Source organism: Stegostoma tigrinum, chromosome 19 (assembly GCF_030684315.1).
Source record: "Stegostoma tigrinum isolate sSteTig4 chromosome 19, sSteTig4.hap1, whole genome shotgun sequence".
Classification (NCBI taxonomy): Eukaryota; Metazoa; Chordata; class Chondrichthyes; order Orectolobiformes; family Stegostomatidae; genus Stegostoma; species Stegostoma tigrinum.
Window position 1 is genome coordinate 18,153,041 of NC_081372.1, and position 22,058 is coordinate 18,175,098.

The 22,058-nt window shown below is 39.7% G+C and overlaps 2 protein-coding genes across 2 annotated transcripts in view; both read left to right on the forward strand.

The window, feature by feature from the left end:
* The first annotated feature begins 1,562 nt into the window (after nucleotides 1–1,562).
* On the forward strand, nucleotides 1,563–10,435 carry mtg2 (mitochondrial ribosome-associated GTPase 2). Its single transcript, XM_048550544.2, has 7 exons — nucleotides 1,563–1,672; nucleotides 3,411–3,623; nucleotides 4,605–4,752; nucleotides 6,300–6,415; nucleotides 6,493–6,711; nucleotides 8,522–8,660; nucleotides 9,979–10,435. The coding sequence occupies exons 2-7, from the start codon at nucleotides 3,495–3,497 to the stop codon at nucleotides 10,374–10,376; spliced, it is 1,149 nt and encodes a 382-aa protein (XP_048406501.2). The 5' UTR covers nucleotides 1,563–1,672; nucleotides 3,411–3,494; the 3' UTR covers nucleotides 10,377–10,435.
* Nucleotides 10,436–14,402: 3,967 nt separating this feature from the next.
* Nucleotides 14,403–22,058, forward strand: part of LOC125461450 (uncharacterized protein SCO4629-like) — a 32,664-nt gene continuing 25,008 nt past the window's right edge. Inside the window, exons 1-2 of the mRNA XM_059652753.1 lie at nucleotides 14,403–14,543; nucleotides 20,364–20,458. Coding sequence (XP_059508736.1) covers nucleotides 14,492–14,543; nucleotides 20,364–20,458 — 147 coding nt within the window. The 5' untranslated portion in view covers nucleotides 14,403–14,491. The remainder of the gene's footprint in view (nucleotides 14,544–20,363; nucleotides 20,459–22,058) is intronic.

Here is a 22,058-nt window from a genome sequence, read left to right on the forward strand (position 1 = left end):
TTGTGTCACATATAAACAAGGTGGTTAAAAAGGTGTTTGGCATGCTTTCCTTCATTGCTCCATCCTTTGAGTGTAGGAGTTGGGAATTGATGTTGAGGTTGTACAGGACATTGGCGAGGCATAGTCTGGATACAGTGTCCAGTTCTGGTCACCCAGTTATGGGAAGGATATTTATCAAGCTGGAGAGAGTTCAGAAGAGATTTACCAAGATGTTGCCAGGTATGGAAGGTTTGAGTTACAGTGAAAGGCTGGATAGGCTGGGACTTTTCCACTGGAGTGTAGGATGTTTAGAGGCAACCTGATAGAAGATTATATGTTTCTCCCATTATATCATAGAGTTAATAGTAATGTCTTTTCCCTAGGATGGTGATTTCAAGAAAAGGGGTCACATTTTTTAAGGTGAGAGGAGACAAAATTAAAAAAGACATGGGGCAAATTTTTTTACACAGAAGGTGGTTTGCGTGTGGAATGAAATTCCGAGGAATCTGCTGTACCCATTGTAGCTCTCTCTACATCGGGGAAACTTGGGGACCGCTTTTTAGAACACCTACACTCGGTTCGCAATAAACAACTGCACCTCCCAGTCGCGAACCATTTCAACTCACCCTCGCATTCATTAGACGACATGTCCATCCTAGGCTTCCTGCAGTGCCACAATGATGCCACCCGTAGGTTGCAGGAACAGCAACCCATTTTCCGCTGGGGAACCCTGCAGCCCAATGGTATCGATGTGGACTTTGCCAGCTTCAAAATCTCCCCTTCCCCCCACTGCATCCCAAAACCAGCCCAGCTCGTCCCCTTAACCTGTTCTTCCTCTCACCTATCCCCTCCTCCCACCTCAAACCGCACCTCCATTTCCTACCTCCTAACCTCATCCTGCCCCCTTGACCTGTCCCTTCCCTATCTCCTCACCTATACTCACCTCTACAGGCTCTGTCCCGGCCCCTTTATCTTGTCTGTCTCCACTCCACCTATCTTCTCCTCTATCCATCTCCGATCCGCCTCCCCCTCTCTCCCTATTTATTTCAGAACCATCTCCCAATCCCTCTTTTCTGATGAAGAGTCCAGGCCCGAAACATCAGCTTTTGTGCTCCTCAGATGCTGCTGGGCCTGCTGTGTTCATCCGGCTCCACACGTTGTTATCTCGGACTCTCCAGCATCTGCAATTCCCATTATCTCTATTCCTGAGGAAGCGATGGATGCGGGTCCAATTACAACATTTAAAAGACATTTGGATAAGTAGATGACTAGGTCAGGTTTGGAGGGATATGGGCCCAGTGCAGGCAGGTGAAGCTAGTTTAGTTTGGGATTATGGTTGGCATGGACTGGTACGGCCAAGGGGACTGTTTCCGAGCATTATGACTTTGTAGCCGCTTTTCTGGGCTCTGGGGGTGTGGCTATGGCTGTCTTTCTCCGCCTCCCGTGGAGGTGTGGCAGTCAGACATCCCGCCCGTAATCCTGTGGTCACGAATCGCCCCGGGCGTAGGGGGTGTGGCCATCGGAAACCACGCCCCCAGGTCCTTTGTGGGTGTGGTAATCAGACTCCGCCCCTAACCCTGCGGCCACGAATCGCCCTGGGGGCGTAGCCACGCGTCTCTGCCCCACACCGCGTGCGCGTTTGGGGGCGTGGCCACTGCAGATGCGCTCAGCTTTGTTTGTGTGGCCGCTGGAGGTGAGTATTCGGGGGGTTCGGATAGTGAGCTGGGTTTGGTTTTATGAGTTGTTTTCCTCTCCCATCCGGGCCTGGGCGTCCTCTTTCAGCCGCCAGGGGAAGGGCCTGCTGTCTGCTGATGATATCCACTTTAGAACAACAGGCCGTATGTGAATCCCGGACTCGCGTTATGAGCACACCCGGCTGTAGGCCTCAAAGCGGCTCTGGTGGAGGGGGATGTGACAAAGGGACCATCACTGCACAGATTATCAAAATATTCAGTTGATTCTGAAGAATCATATTGGACTCTAAATGTTAACATACTGCATAGAGGCTGCTAGACCCGCTGGGTTTTCCCACCATTTTTTGTTTTCATTTCAGATCTGCAAAATCCACTGCATTTTACTTGTTTCTTAGTCAGAAATGTCCAAGTTTCACACAGGTTTAAAATAATTCTGGAATATGTTTTTAATCCTGAAATGTTTGTATTTGTTTTATTAGGAAGAATAAGATTCTATCTTTTAATCTACAGTGGTATAAAGGAGCAAAGACCTGTACTTAGTTCCCAAACCTGTTAAAGCAATTGACACACACATCTGAATGGCTATTTGTAATTCTGAGAAATTGAAATTGGGCAGAAAAAGACTAGATTTCCTGTATTGACCTTTAGTTAATTATTTTGTGAATAAGAGGCCTTTACAGAAGCAAATGTGTTTTAAATGATCAAATAATGTCAGTTGGTGAATCTACTTGTCACTCAACAGGATTGTTGGAAATATTTTAAAACTTTGAGCATAAAAAGTCAAAAAACTGTTGTTGAAAGTGATGAAGTTAATCGTTTGCTACACAAAACAGTTGAAATGGCAAGCAGCGCTTAGCCCACCAAGTTTACCTTTTCTTGAAATATATTGTGGCTTACTGGATTTTTAAGCACCTGCTTTCACATATCACAATTATTTAGCAATGGAATGAGGTGAACTAGCCAAGGCGATCAGATGTCTGCCAGAGGTTACCTACAAATTGATGTCTGGAATTCTTACAGCGGCAAGTCTTGCAAAACTATTGCTTCTGTTAAATGCACGGTATATTCAAATCCTACAAAATCACCACTGGCTGTTTTGTCACCTTCAGCCATGCAAACTTCTCATTCCTGCACTGCTTCAATTTATAGAATCTTACAGTACATCAGAGGTCATTCAGCCCATCGAGTCTCTACTGCCAAAGATATACTAATAATACGCTGGTCCCACTTTCCTACACAAGGCCCATAGCCTCAAATGTTATGAACGTCAAGTGTTCATCCAAGTACTTTTTAAAGGTTATGAGATTTTCTGCCTCCACTATCCTCCCATTGCTTTCCAGAACCCCACCACCTTTGAGTGAAAATATTTTCCTCAAATCCCCTCTGAATTTTCTGTCTTTCATTTAAAGTTATGCCTCCTTGTTCTTAACCCTTCAGCTGAGGGGAATTCTGGCCTTGTACATCTCTAATATCCTTTGTTCCATCATTGGCAATCTTGCATACAACAGTCTTGGTCCAAAGCTGTTGAATTGTTCTCGTGTTGAATTGTTAAGGTATCCCTTAAAACTTACCTTGTTGACCAAGCCTTTACTTATTTGTCTAATGTCTATTTTTGTGCCTTGATCTCAAATTTTGTTTGAAAATACTTATGAAGTACTTAGTGACTCGTAATGTATTAGAAGTACAATATAAATAAAATTGTTACTGATTTGTTATTTTAAAATTTATATTTGTCAGCCTATCTGTCCTTATGACAAACACTGTCACTGAGCAAGTTGGTTCCACTGCAGACTTCCATAGAAGGTGTTTGGTTATGTCGACATGTGGCATGTAATTTGTTGGTGTATTTTCAAGCCAACAACACCGGTACGAAGTTTCTCCACAAGTTGTTTGAAATATGCCAAAGCCCGAGGCCTCAGGATAAAGAAAGAGCTTTCTGAAAAGAAACTGGTAATATTAATCAGACTTCTTTCTTAAAATCTTTAGAGATCTTAGTAACTTTGAAAGGCATGCATTTATAAGATAGGTAAAGGAGTTGTATTAACTATATAATGGCTAAGAACGTTCATTGATTTTGTAGCCAGCGGCATCTGAATGATGGTATCTATTTATTACAAGTAAACCTGATCACAGATTCACTGTGATGATTTGTGCTGGAATTTGCGGTTGTCAAAGAAACCAGCAGCATGATATTCTCTTCAATGAACATTGGATCTGTGTCTCATTAACTGATCAAATTGAACAATACTTACTGAAACATGCAGAGTCTGAACAGGTAAATTTAGGTTAGTTAATGTTGAATAATGTGCATACAACAAAACAAAGGTAGGAAAAAAAAGTGGATTAAACAAAATCTGAACAAATAAGACTTCACACAACTTTAAGTGCCAAAGAAGTTGCTTGGTGGATTTATGATGCAGTTAATTTGATTGGAAAAGCACAAAGCCTTTTTTTTCTAGTATGCGTATTAGATTCTAGTGGGTAAGTTCTACAACTGCATGCCCTTTCATGTGTTTGAAAACCAAGTCTCTCAGAGAAGTACCAGTGTAATGTGGCTTCAATCATGACCAGGTCAACTCTGAAAGCAATTTCCTGATTTTAAGCAATTTAATTGTGTGCTATAAAAGCTGGAAATTGCTCTCTTATTTACTCCTTAATCACAGTGAGTGCTGTAACCTCACCATTTTTATTACCACAAAACCCAAGGCATTGTTTACGGTGCTCTCTATGATCAAAATTATGAATTACCAATAAATGTGGGTGTCCACAGTCCCATAAATGTATGTACATAAAGTTCTCATATAAAAAGGAAGGCTATTTTTGAGGGAATTTATACATATGTTTAGTTTACTTCACTTTAAGAAGGAGCTTTTTTTAAAAAAAATACTGTGATTATAACATAATTTATGCCATAAATTTCTTATCATTTAGACCCGTTACTTTGTGGATCATCGGAAAGTCACTGTCTATGGAGGGAGAGGTGGTGATGGAATATGCACCTTCCACAGTGAGCCCCGCAAAGAGCTTGGAGGACCTGATGGTGGAAATGGAGGGGATGGAGGACATGTCATTTTAAAAGGTAAAATGTTTCTTTTGATTGGTGAGTGGTACTGACGTTCCAGGTGATGCTGGTATTTATTCATTATCACTATTTGGCTGTTTGACTATGGAGGGCTTTGTAATTAACACTGAGCCCGATGTGTGCAAAACTTCTAAGACTACTAATTCTACACAGTGCCGGATCAAATCTGGTTATACGGCTCAGTTATTCACTGGATATACTCCCAAGCTGTTGAGAAACACCTGAGTGATGATGTGTCTTAGATTAGAGCCTGTACTGCTGATACTGATTGGGGCCTAGAGCCTCACCTGCTCCTTCTACGAACTATGTTTTAATTTTTGTTGCTGCTTTTGTGTGTTTTCATAATTCTTTTAAAATTTATACTTTTAACCTATGGTAAAGGAATATGGTTACTTTTTCTAAAAGCTTTATGACTGAACAGTGAGGGTTATTATTAATTTTCATTAATCCATTTTAAGTTGTTTGGTTTCTTAACCGTTGCATCTCAATTTTCATTATACCATCCACTTTATAATATTTTGCATGAAACTTGCAGTCTAGGTATATAAAAAGTGAAATTATGTAGCAGAATATAATAAAGCCATATAGGAAAGATTGGTACTACGTTATTTACATTCTAAAGAAAACAAAATGAATGCCTATAATACCTTCAATGACCTCCTAAATGTTCCAAAGCACTTCCGAGCTAATAAAATATTTTACAGTGTAGCTGAAATGTCTTGTTGTAGTAAGCTGTGGGAGAGTCCAAATTGACAATGTTTGCTCACTGAGACTGCAATACATGACATAGATATGGGTACAGCAGAGTGTTCTTTGGACCTTGAGATTTTTGAGTGACCACCTACGAAGGGCCCTTTTGTCTGATGTTTGGTGAAGGATAAATATTGTTGGGGATACTGGGAGTGCACCTTTTGATCCTTTTTATATCATGCCATTGATCCATATGCACATCTTGAGGGCAGACAGGACTTTTTTCCATAAAAGGTTGGTATAATTCTAAACACAACATAATCATAGATTGGTCAAAACCCTGTTGATTTAGACACTAAAGAATTTTCTATTTGCATTTTTATATTCAAAATTGGAAATAATCAAGAACAAATGAGATGATTAAAGTGCATTGTAACTTTGTATTTCGTTTGTTTTTAATGATATCTCAAGCTAGTTTTGGGCAATACCAAAAATAATCCTAAACAGCTTTCCAGAATCAAATGGGGATGTGAAGAAATGGTGGTGTTCTGTTCCACTAGTGGAGCAATAATGGTTGTCATAGTGATGAAGCTTCACACTGTGTCTTCTTTATAGTGTTGCTTCATTTGCGTAGCTCAAAAGACAGCACGATACTCTTCTTTGAGGTTTGCATCCCACCATGCAAAACATGTAATTGTTTTATTCTTACTGCTGCAGAACGTTATTGATGATGACAGCTTGACAGCTCTACCTAAAGAAAAAATTTGTGTTTTCCTGACTTGCTAAAGAATTTAATCTCAGCCTAAGATTTTTTTCTTGTTTGGTAACTTTTAAAACTTTAATTAATTTTTCAGTTGCTCGGCAAATAAAATCACTGTCAACCATTCTATCCTTTTATCGTGGTCATGATGGAGAATCCGGAGGAAGTAAAAACTGTTATGGAAAAAAGGCAGCTCACACTTATATATTGGTGAGTAGCTAACGTTTCTCAAGACTTAGAATTTTTGAGGTTTTATTGGCTAAATTAAATTGTTGTAATGGTCTCAGGTGCCACTTGGTACTGTCGTCAAAGAAAATGGGAAGATTGTGGCTGATCTCTCATCTCACGGAGAGGAATATGTTGCTGCCTATGGGGGACTCGGTGGCAAGGGCAATCGTTTCTTTCTGTCAAATGAAAATCGGGCACCGATGACCGCAACCCCTGGGGAGCTTGGTCAGGAACGGGTCTTGCAGATGGAGGTCAGGACCATGGCTCATGCTGGGATGGTATGTAAAGCTATTCTTTGCTAATTTTTAACAAAGCAGTACAAAGCTGTGACTGGAAGTATATTAGTTAACCATGTAAAGCTATACTTTGTGCAACTCTGTTTCACATATGAAGCATGGCTGTTTGACCTGTCTGATTTCTCATTCAAAGTATTCATCAAGTGGGCAAAAGTTGAGACGTACTTTATCGTAACTACTGAAGTGAAACTGTGTCTACCCTGCATTATCTTATTGAAAGCATTCTTTTTAATGATGCCTTAAAGTCCTATGACTTCCATTCAACATGATTTGCCTATGAATTGATGCATTTGCGCTTGATACTGATAACTTGAATAATGTCAGTACTGAGTGTTTTAATTGGAAACGCATTTTTGTTGGAAAGTTACTGACAAATGTAACTTTAAAAAATTACCTCTTTCACATTTTCTTTCAGCATCATCTTCAGTAGCTGAGAGAACGGGATGACTCCTACCCTGAGTCCCTAATTAACTGTTAGAAATTGACCAAGAGCAGCCAATAGCTTATCCCTTCCAAATTCCCCCTACTGCTCATCTTTCTCTTTTGCGTCAAGCTGTTTGTTTATTAGTTGACAAATGAAACTTGTCATACCATTTAAGCAAAGTTAATATTTTTAATCATTGTTATCTTTGTGCTGCACTAGATAAGCAGATTCAAAGTGGAAGCCAGTAAGAGATTGGCCGAGTGATGAGTAATTTATAATGACTTAGCTACTTCATGGTGGAATAAATTAGTGGAAAAATTTGCATTTATATAGCACTATTTGAGACTTCCTAGACCACTTTAAAGTCAATTGTGTGCAAGCACAGTTGCTGATATAAAGAAATGTGGGAGTCGATTTAAATTTCCACAAATGCAATAAGATAAAAGACAAGATAATCAGGTTTTCATTTTAAAGTATTAATTGCAATAAACTGCTTAACAGAATTGTGTCTATTCTTGATGGATCTGTGTGAAATTATAAGCATTACTTATCACCATCAAGAGACATTTGCACCACTGAGGCCAACAGAGTACAGCCATAGTCTTGTCAGATGGTGTGGTTGCCATAGTGAGAAGGGAGCTATCTGATTTTCTATGGTAGCTTTCATTGCCTGACAGCTCAAAAAGCCAGTCCTACAAAAGCAGCAGCTGAGGTGACAAGTAGTGATACTAGGCTTTTGGCTTCTTAGTTTGCGACATGAGGACAGTTGGAGTGAAACAGCAAGACAGACAAAAGGGTCTTCCTTTTCTGTTAACCATAACAAGGCTGTCAGAAACCCTAGACTGAACCATTAATATACAGTATTTGGCATGTACTTTGTTAATTTGATATTTATGCAGAATCTTGGGAAATTGTTAAACCTGCTACACAAACAGTAACCTGACTATTCATGTCTTTAATTCTAAATAGCCAGTTTGTTGGTTTGTAATTATCCCCATCACATTTGATTGCTCACCTCTCTCTTCTACAGGATGTAGAAGGAATCAGTGTGGGAGTCTGTCTGAAATCAATGAGGGAAGAGCCTTAGGCTGACTGGGAAGAGTCATAGTAACTAAGTTTGGCTTTTGATGAGTGAAGTAAGAAGGTTGAAGTGGAACAGGTTTTACCAAGACTGTTTTGTTTTGACCACATTGCTGGAGCGAAGACTTTTTTTTACAGGATTTATTTTCAATATGTATTGAAACCATTGGCTGCTATTATCTTTGAATTGCTTTGTTTAAAACTTCTCATTAAAAAAATGGATTAAATGCATTTATTTAAACGTATCACTTGACAAGAAAATTTAACCTTATTTTCTGTTGTGGTAAGGTTGGTTTTCCCAATGCTGGAAAATCCTCTCTTCTGCGAGCAATCTCAAATGCCCGGCCAGCAGTAGCAGAGTACCCATTTACCACATTAAACCCTCATGTTGGTGTGGTACACTATCAAGACTTTGAGCAGATTGCAGGTAATCATGCTGTTACTAGTGCATTTTTACATTGCTTGTTTTCTGTTTGAAATTGACATAAACTTTCAAGGTAGCAACTCAATTTTAATAGTGCCTTTTCCTCCTCTTAAGAAATAAGTCTGATAGTTGTCTATATTTTTGGGGAGGAGTGCTTCTAACCCAGGATTTATATTTTGGATTCCATTACCTTTTCACCTATATCTGCTCTGCAGCTGCCTTCTTGAATGCTGGAGTTTTTGGCAGGGTATGTTTGTGCAGTTACCAGTTGCTGTTTTGTAACTTGCTCACAAGACAGTGTTTTGCATGTGAACCTTCACGAACGAGTTCGAACAAAAAAGTTATCTATGAGTTTAAGCTTTGATCAGTTTCAAACATCATTCCAACCTTCGTTGAAGGTGGGATCCTCTATTCACTTTTTCTGTTCACCCCAATAATAAAAGCAAAATACCGTGCGTCTGAAACAAACACCGAAAAATCTAGAGAAATTCTGCATGTCCGGTAATGTTTGTGTGGAGAGAGACTGAGTTAATGTTTCGAGTCTGATTTGACTCCTCAGTTCTGAAGAAGTCATTATCAGATTCATTGTCAATTCTGTTTTTCTCTCCACAGATTTTGCAGGATCTGCAGTTTCTCCAGCAGTTATTGTTTTGTAACTACTGCCTTGATCTTAAAAAAGAGCGCTACAGTTTGGTTTCCTTTCCAACAACAGAACTAAAATCAACCCAGTCAAATACTGATGATCTGTGTATCAGGCATAGAGGACATGATTTACTTCTCAGCTGCTCCACAATGATGAAAAACTAACCAGTCATTAAGGGTCTGTTTCTGTGCGGTATGATTCTATCAGTGCCTTAACTGTTCAGGTTTTACCAAAAGGCATTTTTCAAGACTATAATCAGACAAATTAGAATTGACTCTAAGCGAAAGAAAGAGGAAGAGATTAGAAGAAACAAGGTGACCAAAACACATGATCAAAAAGTAGGTTTTAAGCACTGCAGTGGGATGCAACAAGAGAGAGGTTTAGGGCTGAGATGGCTGAAGGAACAACAGCTGGTAGTGGGGTGAAGAAAGTAGACAATTTGGAAGAGGTTTTACAGTTTAAAAAAAAGAAGAAAAAGGTAATCTTTCAGGGGTGATGTATTTTTTTTAATACTTTGAACAAAACATGTCTCCAACAAAGGTTTTATTGTTTTTAAAATCCATTATGTCTATGCCTGTATCGATTGTGTTTTAAAATAAGGGACAAAATTCCTTATACATCTTTCTTACATTACAAACTAACTTGAAGTGGCTGTAATTGTGCGTATCTTCTCTGCAGTTGCAGATATCCCAGGAATCATCAGAGGGGCTCACAGAAACAAGGGCCTAGGAATTGCTTTCCTGAGACACATTGAACGTTGCCGCTTTCTACTGTTTGTGCTTGATCTTTCAAAGCCAGAACCTTGGCAGCAGCTGGAAGATTTAAAGTATGAACTGGAGCAGTATGATGGAGGATTATTAGAGAGACAATTTTGTATCATTGGGAACAAAATAGACCTTCCAGAGTCAAAAACCAACCTTGTGCTGTTTCGAGAAAAATTAAGACAGCATGTAATAATTCCAGTATCGGCACTAACTGGTGCAAATCTTGAAGAACTTATATTGCGTCTCAGGGAACTTTATGATGGATACCTGGAGGATACCCGAATTAAAGGCTGCATGCCAGTCAAGTGGTAAAATTATACTTGGGGAAATATATCTTCAAAATAAATTATTAAACTTGTCAAAAAATTAAATCTTGTGATTCTTTTGTTCTGAACAGAAAGCGTTGTTGACTTTACATTCCCTTTACTACGTTATATCTCTTCAGAATTGCATATTATCATCAATGCTTTGTTGCAGTGAAAATAAGGTTTCTACTGATGCCTATTTAGCAAACGCAATTCACAAAGAAAATAATCCTGATTTATTCACGTACAGAAAGGATTGTTTTTTAAAATACAAACCGGATAATTTTAAGCACGACATTCAGAAGTGAAGCATGATTGGAAAGAACAGGTGAATTTGTCCATTGGTTCACAAAGCTCTCCACCATTGTTGAGATGGGTGTTGGGGGGCTGCTGGAGTGGTGTTTTCCTTATCTCATGCTTCTGTTTGTTTGAGGTAGAGATTAATCGCTTTGATTGGACAAAATCTGAAATTTTGCTACATAATGTAACCAGCAGGAGGGTAAAAGGTGAACTAGATGGATTTGGGCTTTTTTTGCATCTAGCAATTGTATTTCTATGTGTCTGACAGGTTTTGAAAATTATTTTTGGTTCATTGTACATCTGGTTTTTAATACTCTTAACATGTCTTTAAAACAGCATTGCAGACAATGAATCGGTTTTAAATAGTCATTGTAATGTGGGAAAGTAAGGCAGTCATCTTTAGCACAGCAATTTCTCACAAATTGTAATGAGGTAAAAGACATTTAATCTGTTTATTTCATTCACTGATATTTAAGGAAATATTGTTTCATTTTAGCCACTTCTCAGATTGCTTTTAGGCAATGTAGAAAAGTATGAAGATACTTATTCAAATTTCCAACACTGAGTTAGTTTGTTTTTGGTTAAAGTGGAATGTCAGTTCTTTTAGGGTGTGTTTTTTTTATTTGCAAAGGCAAGTTGTGATCTGTCAGAGACCAACAGTGATGGAATGAGTGAGGCACTGAATATCTCGTATACACTAAAAACTGAACACTGGAGATCTGAAAGAAAAAGTGCTGGAGAAGCTCTAGTCTGGCAGTATCTGCAGAGCGAGAAACCGAGTTAACGTTTTCAGTCCTATGTGATTTTATGACTTTGCAACATATTGGATTCAAAATTTTACCTGTATTTCTCTCTCCACAGACTGTGCTGGATCTAAGTTTCTCCATGGTGACCTGATTTGATATAGTGTACATTTGCCTGCTGGAGCTCAACTTTTCAGAGATTGGTCTGTGCACGTACGCCTGAAGTTCTTCACCTTGAAACTTAGACTGAATGTAGTTAGATGTATTTTTATTGTCTTATCATTTGTTCCAACATTTAATTACAAATGCCCAATATGTCTGAGGATTCCTTGAGATGGTTTCAAAGTTTATTTAGGCAAGACACTGGAATCATACCTGATTTGGCGTCACACTCAAGTAGTTGTCTAAACTCCTGCTCCAAAAAGTCTCACTTCTCATGTGACCCACTGGGGTCTGACTCAGAATTTGCGCTGAATATTTAGCATTGCAGTGATTTGTAAAGAGTTGAAAAAACCCTTTAAAACAGTTTGGAAAACAATGTTTTAAGATTTTATTACCAGTTTGGACAGCTTATATAAATTGTACAAATCTGGCATGTTGCAAACATTAAAGAAGTGGATGAACTCAAGCAAACCATGATGAAGAATTTGATCAAAAGCATTAATAAGTTATTTAAATTGAAAGTTTACTAGAATCAGAATGTTGCAGTACTGAAGGAAGCTGCTTTTTTGAATGTGTGAAAAGATAATCCAATATCCCCATTGTTTCCATATGATCATCTGCAAATGTTTCCTTCTGAAGAAAATTGAACTCCCTTCTGGAAGTTCATATCTCCATTACTCCTGCATTACTCTTATAGCTAGTACATTCCAAATTCTAACTTTCTCCTTTTTTGTTTTTAGAAAAAAGCCTCATTTTGTTCTGCCAATTACCCTAACTGTGTGTACCCTAGTTCCTGACCAACTTTGTCAGTGGGAACAATCTACTTATTTGCAAAAATCTGTCATTTAGGATATCACTTAGCTGTCTTGGTTGTCAAGATAGCAATCTCAGCCTCACTGGTCACATCATGTGACTGAATTCCCTCAGTTCTCATGTAATTGTGGTAAATGTCTCATTCCCCCACATTCTTTTCAAAGTGTGATGCCAGAACTGAACACAGTGCTCAAGCTAAGAAGGTATGACCTCTGAGTTATAAAGGTGCATCATAATTACCTTCTTGCTCTCTACCTCTATATAAAGCCAAGGATCCTAAATGCATGTTTTAACATGGAGTTTATCAAATTACCCTGCCACCTTCAAAGGTTTGTTTATTTGAACCTTCTGGGCTCTTCCTGCACCCGCTGTAAAATTATAAACAGTTAATTTCTGTTGCTTAGCCACATTCTTCCTTTTCTACTTCACATTTCTCACCATTATGCTTTATTCCGGGGCTCTCGAAGGGTTACTGAACTCAAAATGTTATCTCTGCTTTTCTGCACGGGTGCTGTCAGACCTGCTGAGTTTTCTCAGCTATTTCTGTTTTTATATCTGATTTTCAGCATCTGAAGTTCTTTTATTCAAAAAATGTTTTACTTGACCATTTTGCCCAGCTTGGCTTTCATCTCAGAATCGGTCCTTCCCACTTGTTATCATTTTTCCAAGTCTTGGATCAAGTGTGCACTGAAAGTGTAAATTGTAATCCCAGCACCAGGAACGATGTTGTAATCTCCCCTATGGTTCATTTGCTATCACTGTCATGCATTAAGTCCTCTTCCCAGATACTTGAGCACAAGAATCTGGTCTGACTTGCAGCTGAAGGAGTGCTGCACTGTTGGGGGATGCTATCTTTTAGAAGAAATGTTAAACAGATGAGTGCGCACATTAAGTGGTGTAAACTATTCCATGGTATTATTTTGAAGAAAAGCAAAGGAGCTCAATGTGTTCTAGTCAATATTTCTCCCTGTCAACCATTAGAAACTGTTTCAGAGCATTTTGCTGTTAGTAAAAGCTTGCTGTTTGTAAATGGTTACCATTTTTAGTATGACTTCTACAATACTTTATTGGCTTCTAGCATATTGGGATATCCTTGGGTCATGAGGGCCCCTATATAAACACATTTTTCTTAACACATTCTGTCTGACTTAATGTACATCTCTATCTAATGCCACCGACCCTTTATAATTCAATGGATTTTAATTTTGAAATACCAAGGCCCGTCATTGCAAGAGCACAACCAAGTTTGGAGAACGTGCAGGGAGCAGTCAAAATAAACGTATAAGCACTAGTTGAAGCTAAGAGTGTAAAAGACCTTTAGAAATATAATCAGTAATATCAAATGTAACAGTGAACATTGGTACATTCTCCAAAAATGTACAGCCTTATGGAATAAACATTTAATAAAAATATAAAAGCATCATGAAGATATAAAGGTATTTAAATAAAACATGACATGCGTGTATGTAAGATTTAACATGCCATATGTAATATCGTATTGTTACGACTTAATAGGATCCGTTTGTCACATAAAAAGTCATAAATATTTATTAGCTTGTGTTGATCCTATAACATGGTTTGACGTTGCGTTCGTTTTGCCATGTTTACAGTTACTATAGTGGCACATGTATCAACAGTCAAAAGTAACAGCGTGGGGTAATGTCCCTTGAGTTGCCCCCACCTCCCCCGAGGTAGGCAAATATTATCTCCTTGGGCGAGAAGAATAGGGCGTGACGCTGGGGAGATGTTCAATGAAAAGATCCGAGTTGAGGGTAACTCACCATGTTCACTGACAGATCAGATGACAGTATTATTGATGCAAACAAAGGGAAGCAGATGCTGCATTTACCCCAGGCGGCAGGGATCAAGCTATGCTTGGCCGTGACAGAAGAACTTGGAAGCTGTGCCCAGCCGTGCCAATCCAACAATAACCAGGTAAAGGAATCGAATTTTAAAAAAAAACTGGCTTATACGGTCTTCTTATTCACAATTGGATTTTACTGTTTCCCAATACCTGCTCAAAAATTCAGACCTTAAGACTAATTTAATTTCTGGATTTGTACACATTGGTGCATCACCGGAGGTTACAGCACGCAATGCAGAGATGAAATCATTCAATCAAGACAGCTTGAAATCAGCAAAATCTCTTCGCCCTGGTATAATTATAGATCTTTGAATGAACGTATTTTTTCATATTTTAACTATTCGGTTTGTCGATTTTCGAAATGAACTTTAATTTTGAGCTTCGAATTGTTTTAGTTTTACTTAGAAGTGAGACTATTCTGGAAAAAAAGTAGCAATTTTTTTTAAATTCCAGAAGGGGGAAGAGTAGGGCTTCTTTCTTTTGTCATAATGACATATTTTGGTGAGACAACCAGGAGAGTAATTGATTTATTGGAGTAAACAATTTATCATTTAGATATCAACATGTTCCTTGCCTCTGGGACTTTTCATGCAAACTTACAATATTCACCAAATTATGTTAAATGTGATACGTGTAAAGATTCAGTGAATTTGTTTTGAGGCATTGCAAACTTATCTCAACATAACTGGCTTGGGGTTTGCAATGGGAATGCTGGTAAAGCTATTAGCATTTGCCACTTACTCCACCAAAACTGACAGCTACTTTGGGAGTCCACAGAGTGCAAATTGACATGGTAACCCAGGCATTGTTGTCAGTGATGTTGCACATTTCCACAGTCAGGTTTCTCACCATAAATACCATGCTTAATACCGTCCATGAGCAGTGAATGAATTGGTATGAAGTTCCATTTTGTCAACCTCACTAAAATGCTTGAAAAATGTGACTCTTAAGTATTGTGAAGCTGGGTTATAGCAGGTGCACTGTTATGATCTTGGTAGATGATTTCTTTTTATTTTTAATTTTGAAGTCTAAAACTCCGGAATGGACGAAATGAATGAAGTCACAAGATTCGTTGTTTAAAACAAAAGAATTTTATGATACAAAAATCAAAGGATGTGAATACTATTTACGCACTATTTTAAACAGTCAATTATAGTAAAGATAACTAAGAAAAAGGTTACTGAATGCAGAATCTTCCCAGCCCCTGAACAACATGGCAACTCCAACAGAGGTCCTGTAACTTCACAGATGCCAGTCTTCAGCCAATTCAATTCACTCCAATTGATATCAAGAAAAGGTTGGAGTCACTGGATACTACAAATGTTTTCAGCTCTGACAACATGCTAGCAATTGTACTGAAAACTTGAGCTCCAGAATTTGCCACTGTTTCCAAGTACAGATGGTTAATGGCTTGGAGGGGATTTTGCATGTGATGGTGCTACTATGTATCTGCTGCTGTTCTCCTTCAAGATTTACCCAACCATGTGAAAAATAAAAATTGCCCAGATATATCCTGTATGCAAAAAGCAGGCCACATTCAACCCAACCAATTACCACCCCATCAGTCTACTAAACTCGATCATCAAAGAAGAGATGGAAGGTGTCACCAACAGTGTTATCAAGCAGCACCTACTTAGTGACACCCGGTTAGAGTTCCGTCAAGGTCACTATGCTCCTGACCTCATTACAACCTTGGATCAAACATGGACAAAACAGCTGAATTCCAGAGGTGAGATGAAAGTGACTGCACTTGACATCTATTTGTCCATATGTGGTATCAAAGAGTCCCAAACAAAACTGGAGTGAATGGGAATCAGGAGAGATTGGTTAGAGTCATACCTGGAATATTGGAAGATGGTCATGGTTTTCGAAGGCCAATCATCTCAGTTCCAGGACATCTCTGCAGAGGTTTCTCAAAGGACTGCCCGAGACCCAACCATTTTCAGTTGTTTTATTAATGCCCTTCTCCCAATCATGAGGTCAGAAGTGGGGATGTTCACTGAAGATGGCACAATGTTCAACACCATTTATCTTTAATGGAATGTCCTCCAAAGAGCAAAGTATGGAGCTGTCACCAACTGAGGGCATTCCAAAACACTTTGGCACTGAAATCCTCAGATACTGAGCCAGGCTATATCCAAATGCATAGAACCCTGACAATATCCAGGTTTGGGCTGACAAGTGGCAAGTATTTGTTGTGCCACTCAATAACCAATTCCAATAAGTGATGACATTATTGTGTATAAATATCTCACAATCAACAGGTTTACCACTGGCCGGAAACTTAACTGGATTGGCCGTGTAAAGAGTAAAGAGGCTAAAAATCTTGCAGGAAATAACTCAACTCCTCACTCTCCAAAGCCTGTCTGTCAGTTACAAGGCATCATTCAGGAGTGTAATTGAATACTCCTCAGTTGCCTGGATGAGTGCAGCCCCAACAACACTCAAGAGGCTTGACATCATCCAGGAAAAAGCAGCCCAATTGATTGCCATCACATCCACAAACATTCTCCCACTCCACCATTGATGAACAGTAGCAGCAGTGCATACTATCTAAAGATGCACAACACAAATTCATCAAAGTTATTTTATGCAGAACCTTCCAAACCCCATGACTACTACCATCTTGAAGGAGAACAGCAGCAGATACATAGTAGCACCATCACATGCAAAATCCCCTCCAAGCCATTAACCATCCATACTTGGAAATACATCGCTGTTCCAGCACTGTTGCTGGGTAAAACTCCTGGATCTCCCTTCCACGTGGCAAAGTGGACGTGCTTACCATAGTGGTTGCAGCAGTTCAAGAAAGGAGCTCACTACCACCATCTCAAGGGCAACTAGGAATAGGCAATAAATGCTGGCCCAATCAACAACATCCACATCTCATTAGTTAATAACACAAACATTTCTTCCAATGGAATTGAGTTGGCTGAAGTCATCATCCAATTATAGTATAGGCAAGGATTCTTAAATGTAAAGAAAATAGCTTATTGGTTTGATTTTTCATGTTTTTCCTGCTGTGCAATAAAAGTTAGTGTTACAAACTCTTGGCAGTCTTCACAATATTAGGGGTCTACAATGAAGCATCACAATGTTTTTTTTATGTGAGTATGTGCACCAGGCAAAGAACAACACACCTCCAGACAGAGGTCTAATATTGTGCAGTACGAAGAAATGATGGCTCTCGACCTCATTCTTGTTGCTGCAGCTGATATGAGTCAACCAGACAGGTGACGATATAAAGTGATAATGTATTTCTAAATGTGACATTTTATATACGATGAAGTGCCATCAGTGCCACTTCTATGTCCTTATTCTTTTTCCTTTCCCTCCCATTACATCCAGGTGCAGTGCTGGGGTCAGCAGCCAGGGTGAGGGCAGACTGCATTTTGTTGCTCTTGGAACTTTGGACAGATGACCTAGGTTTGGACACTTGTGGCTAGAGGGCCCAGACATGCTTACAATGACCTGGTCAGATGCAGGTTCACCATCCTCAGAGCTGATGGTCACAAGCAGCTTGAAGATGGTGGAACCAGGCGCGTTTGGAGTGTCCCAAAAGGAATCTTTTTGGGGCATGCTGTATGGGGTTCCTTCTCTGGCTGACTGTCTATTATCACCATCCTGTTTCCTGGTGAGGAAGAGGTCCCTGGATTGAAGTGAAAGCCCCTCTTCCTCCTGTCACCATGCTGCTGATGCTGAGAACCAATGGTTACATTGATGGAGTGCACGTCTGCATTTGTCTTTGGCAGTCACTAAGTGTTCTACTGGACCTGGCTGTCTCCATGGTGACCACCGACTTGTCAATGGAGAAAGCGGGATGCATGTGTGTCAGAGTCAGCACGGTACACAGGAGTCCACTAATCTTCCATCCAGTTTCCTGAGTGTCTCTGACAAAGCTGGCTGCTGCTCCTGCGTCTCTGTGTTTCAATCAAGCTATTAATAGCCGATACCATGGAGTCCGCACCAGCCCAGGGCTGAGCAGGTGCCTGGTCTTTGGCAATCCTCCAAGTGCCAGCAGCCTGGGGTGTTTCATCCTCAACCAGCTGCAGATGCAGCAGTGAGATGCTCACCAGAATGCGTTCACTACTTTAGTCTTGCAGTTGTACTCCCTGAGGTGCCAGCATGTGAGCTGTTGGACAGGCAATGCATAGCCGTCCTTTGAGGGAATTGTGTCTTCATCCTTGGAGGTGGAGGGGTGGCTGCTGTTCTCTCATGGATGGGGGCTGTGTGGATGCTGCCTGTGCCTGCAGAAGACAAGAGAACGAAGAAGTTGAGTAATAGGGGTTGAAGCTTGTGTATCTTTAGAAAAAGTTGACAATTCACAATGTTGTTGTTGGACAAGAAACACAGCATTTGACAATTAGTCTGACTGGTTGTCAAGATCAGTCTCTTTTTGAAGGAGGTGACAACAGATGTTGTCTACCACACCACCCACCTTGGCCAACTCTGCCCCTTTGTGGATAACCTTTTCCGAGAATGAGGAAAGAGCAGAAACTGAGTGAGATGGCACAGCTGTTAGCGGTGGTGCTGGAGGTGAACAGTGGTGAAGTGTTCTGACTGAGTAAATAGGAATTGCAGAGGGGAGGCAAGGCATCTGGGGGGATGGGGAAGATGAGAGTGACTGAGCGATCATGCTGTAGTGAGAATAGGAGATCATGAGCCTTTATGGGAGGTAGGGCCACTATGAGAGGTAGAGTGGATATGCAGTAGCAGAGAGAAACATTTATCTGTGCAGAGCAAGGAAGATCATAAACTTTGTTCCTCCACTGCTAGACATGGCTCTGACCTGTAGATCCTGCACTGACCTGGATGAGTAGACTGGTGATGTGATCTCCTTTGATGGCCCTGAGGAAAGAGAATGGCTCTCCTGTCTATCATCCGCTAAACCAATTCCTCCAGGTCCCTGTCAGCCTCAGGCACCAATTTTCCTCTGTCGACCATCTCTGATGCAGTTTTTCATTTATTTGAATTGTGAAGTCGAGCTGCAGATTCTTTTTAAAAATGACCTTTTTAGCTTTTAACTGAACCTGACTTGAAAGGAATGTTCCCTTCTAGCTAGCTTGTTCCAAAGCAAAACCAAAATGCTTTAACACAAAAGCACACCCAGGAACCTACTGACCACCACCCCCACAAAATGTAATTGCTGATATCTTAAACCAACCACATTGAGTTATTTTGTTATTTGAAAATGTAATATAGAAGCAATAATAATCTTTTATAACTTCCTGGTTTGCTTTTTATGAGAATACTTCAGTGTGATAGGTTGTTTACCCTGTTGGCTGACACCACAGCTATAGGACAGACCATCTTGACATTTTCTAGATTTAAACTGGAAAAGTAGATGTTTGGCCCCAGAGGTAACTGTATCTACTAACATAGCTTTAATTGAAGTTAGGAGCAACTGCAGATGCTTCACAGCTGACCGCAAAATCCATCCCTTTGCAGGGCAATTTAGTTTCTAAAATTTAAATTTAGGCTTGTAGTTAGATATGTAATGAATTAGGTTTTTATGAAAAATCCTTTCCCAATACTAATTTACACGTAGATTCTTAGAAGTTGCAGCTTAGCTAATAATCTCTAGAAAAACTCTGTTGTTACCGTAGAAAGTTTGCTTGGATGTCTATTGCCTTACCTGAAACACATATAGTTTGAGAGTATTTTCCTGTAAAATGGTTTGAAATTTGCTTTCATTTAAAAGTTATATTATTAATTTAATTTAGTACCGCATTACAAAATAGTTTCAACCCACCTCTAGCTTTGTGTAAAGTCACAGTTTAAAAGTGCTGGTGAAGGCTGTTGGATTTCTCAGATATTTTATAAACTGATCATTCAATTTTATTTTGACGTAAGGCGAATGCCTGTGCTCCTATCCTGGTTTCAGAGACGAAAGTTAATTGTATTGAAAGTGCGGATGCATACAAGCACGCATTGTGGACTATTTTGTGTCATTGTGTTTCATTGTCCAGCTTAGATCTGATAACTCCACATTATCAAGCACACATACTCATCTGAAGACAATTGGCTGCAATAGGTCTGCAAGCTAACTGAACATCCACATGGTATTCCCTCAATAAGATGTCATTGAAAATTGTTTGGTTCTTTATTTTAGCTGATGGCGATGATGTGAGTGGCATGGATAATGACTGCAAACAATGGGCACTAGTATTGTGGAATTACCTTCGATTGGGTCAACCTCTTGTAAAGGTAGGACACCCTTATAAGTGACTAGCTGGAAGACAAACTGCACATTAGCACATCCACAGAGATAAGCATTTCACTGGTTAATTATCAAATCAATTTACTTGGTCCATTCACATGCCATTGGTTCCAAGCCTCTTCCTGACTACTGTTTTAAGCTGAAACTGACATTGAATTGACTGTGTGCTACTTTACTATCAGCTAAATGTACAACCTACAAAACATCTTTGTTACAAAAACTATAGACCTGCCCCTCTACAGTAGCACTTGTCAATGATCCTGACGTCAGTCTTTTACTGGTCATGCATTCAAATGTACTTTTGTCATTTCCAGACTGAACTATTCCAAAGTGTCTCAGTCAGCCACCCATCCTCCTCGCACTATAGTCTTCAGCTAATCTAAAACTCTGCTGTCCTTATTTCAATTAGCACCAGGCCAGACTCCTCCACCGTGCCTAAGTTTGCTGACCTATGCTGAGTCCTGGCTTCTAGTGCTAGTTCCAACTCAAAATTCTCATTCTGCAGTTCAAATCCCTTCAACACCTCATCCTTATGACCCTGACTGATTTTGTATTCCTCCAACTCTCGTCTCTTACATAGCCCATTCACTTGGCCTACTATTACTGTGCCTTTACTCATCCCAGCCTTATGCTCTGAAATGCCTTCTTTCAACCTCTACACTTCTCCCACCATCTCGTACTGTCTAAGTAAAAACCAAAAAAAACGGCAAATTCTATAAATCAGAAACAACAGCAAAAATTGCTGGAAAAGTTCTGAGGAAGGGTAATTTGATCTGAAACATACCTCTGATTTCTCGCCATGGATGCTGCCACATGTGCTGAGCTTTTCCAGCAATATCTGTTTTTGTTTCTTACCATTTAAGGCGGATCTTAAAACATCTGCCTTTAAGATTCCAGTCAGTGCTGCTAATATCTCTTGCTTTGACACAATCAATTTAATCTGGTTTGTGCCCCTGGAAGGTACTTTGGGATATTTATAAATGTTAGAATTCCAAACTGTAATTCAAATTTCATAGAAAGTAATTCCAGCTCCAAGATGGCTAGTGAGAAATAAGTATACAATGGCCCATGTTCCTACTAATCTTTCAAGGTTTGCAAAATGGGCAGCCTGGTGGCTCAGTGGTTAACACTGCTGCCTCACGAGAGCCTGAGACCTGGCTTCAATTTCAGCCTTGGGTGACTGTCTGCGTGCACATTCTCCCTGTGTTTGTGTTTCTGCCAAGTGCTCTAGTTTCCTGCCACAGTCCAGGTTAGATGGATTGGCCATGTTAAATTGTCCCAGAGTGGGATTGGGTGGGGTACTGGGTTTGGTGTTTGTAGGGTTAGTGCAGTCTTGATGGGCTGAACGACCTCTTTCTGCACTGTAGGGATCCTATGATTCAAAGTGTAGGTATCATTTTAGTGTTTCTCAAGAATTCCTCAGTTATACAGCATGAATTAGAATGTTTGGACCTCCATTTATGTCATGTTTGTGCATGTTTAGCCTACTGTTATTTTTGACAGAAACCCAGTTAATGCTTTGCACAGATGGGAAAGAGGCAATAGTGAACAGAAGTGTGGTATTGAACTAGAGTTTGCTTGTGGTCT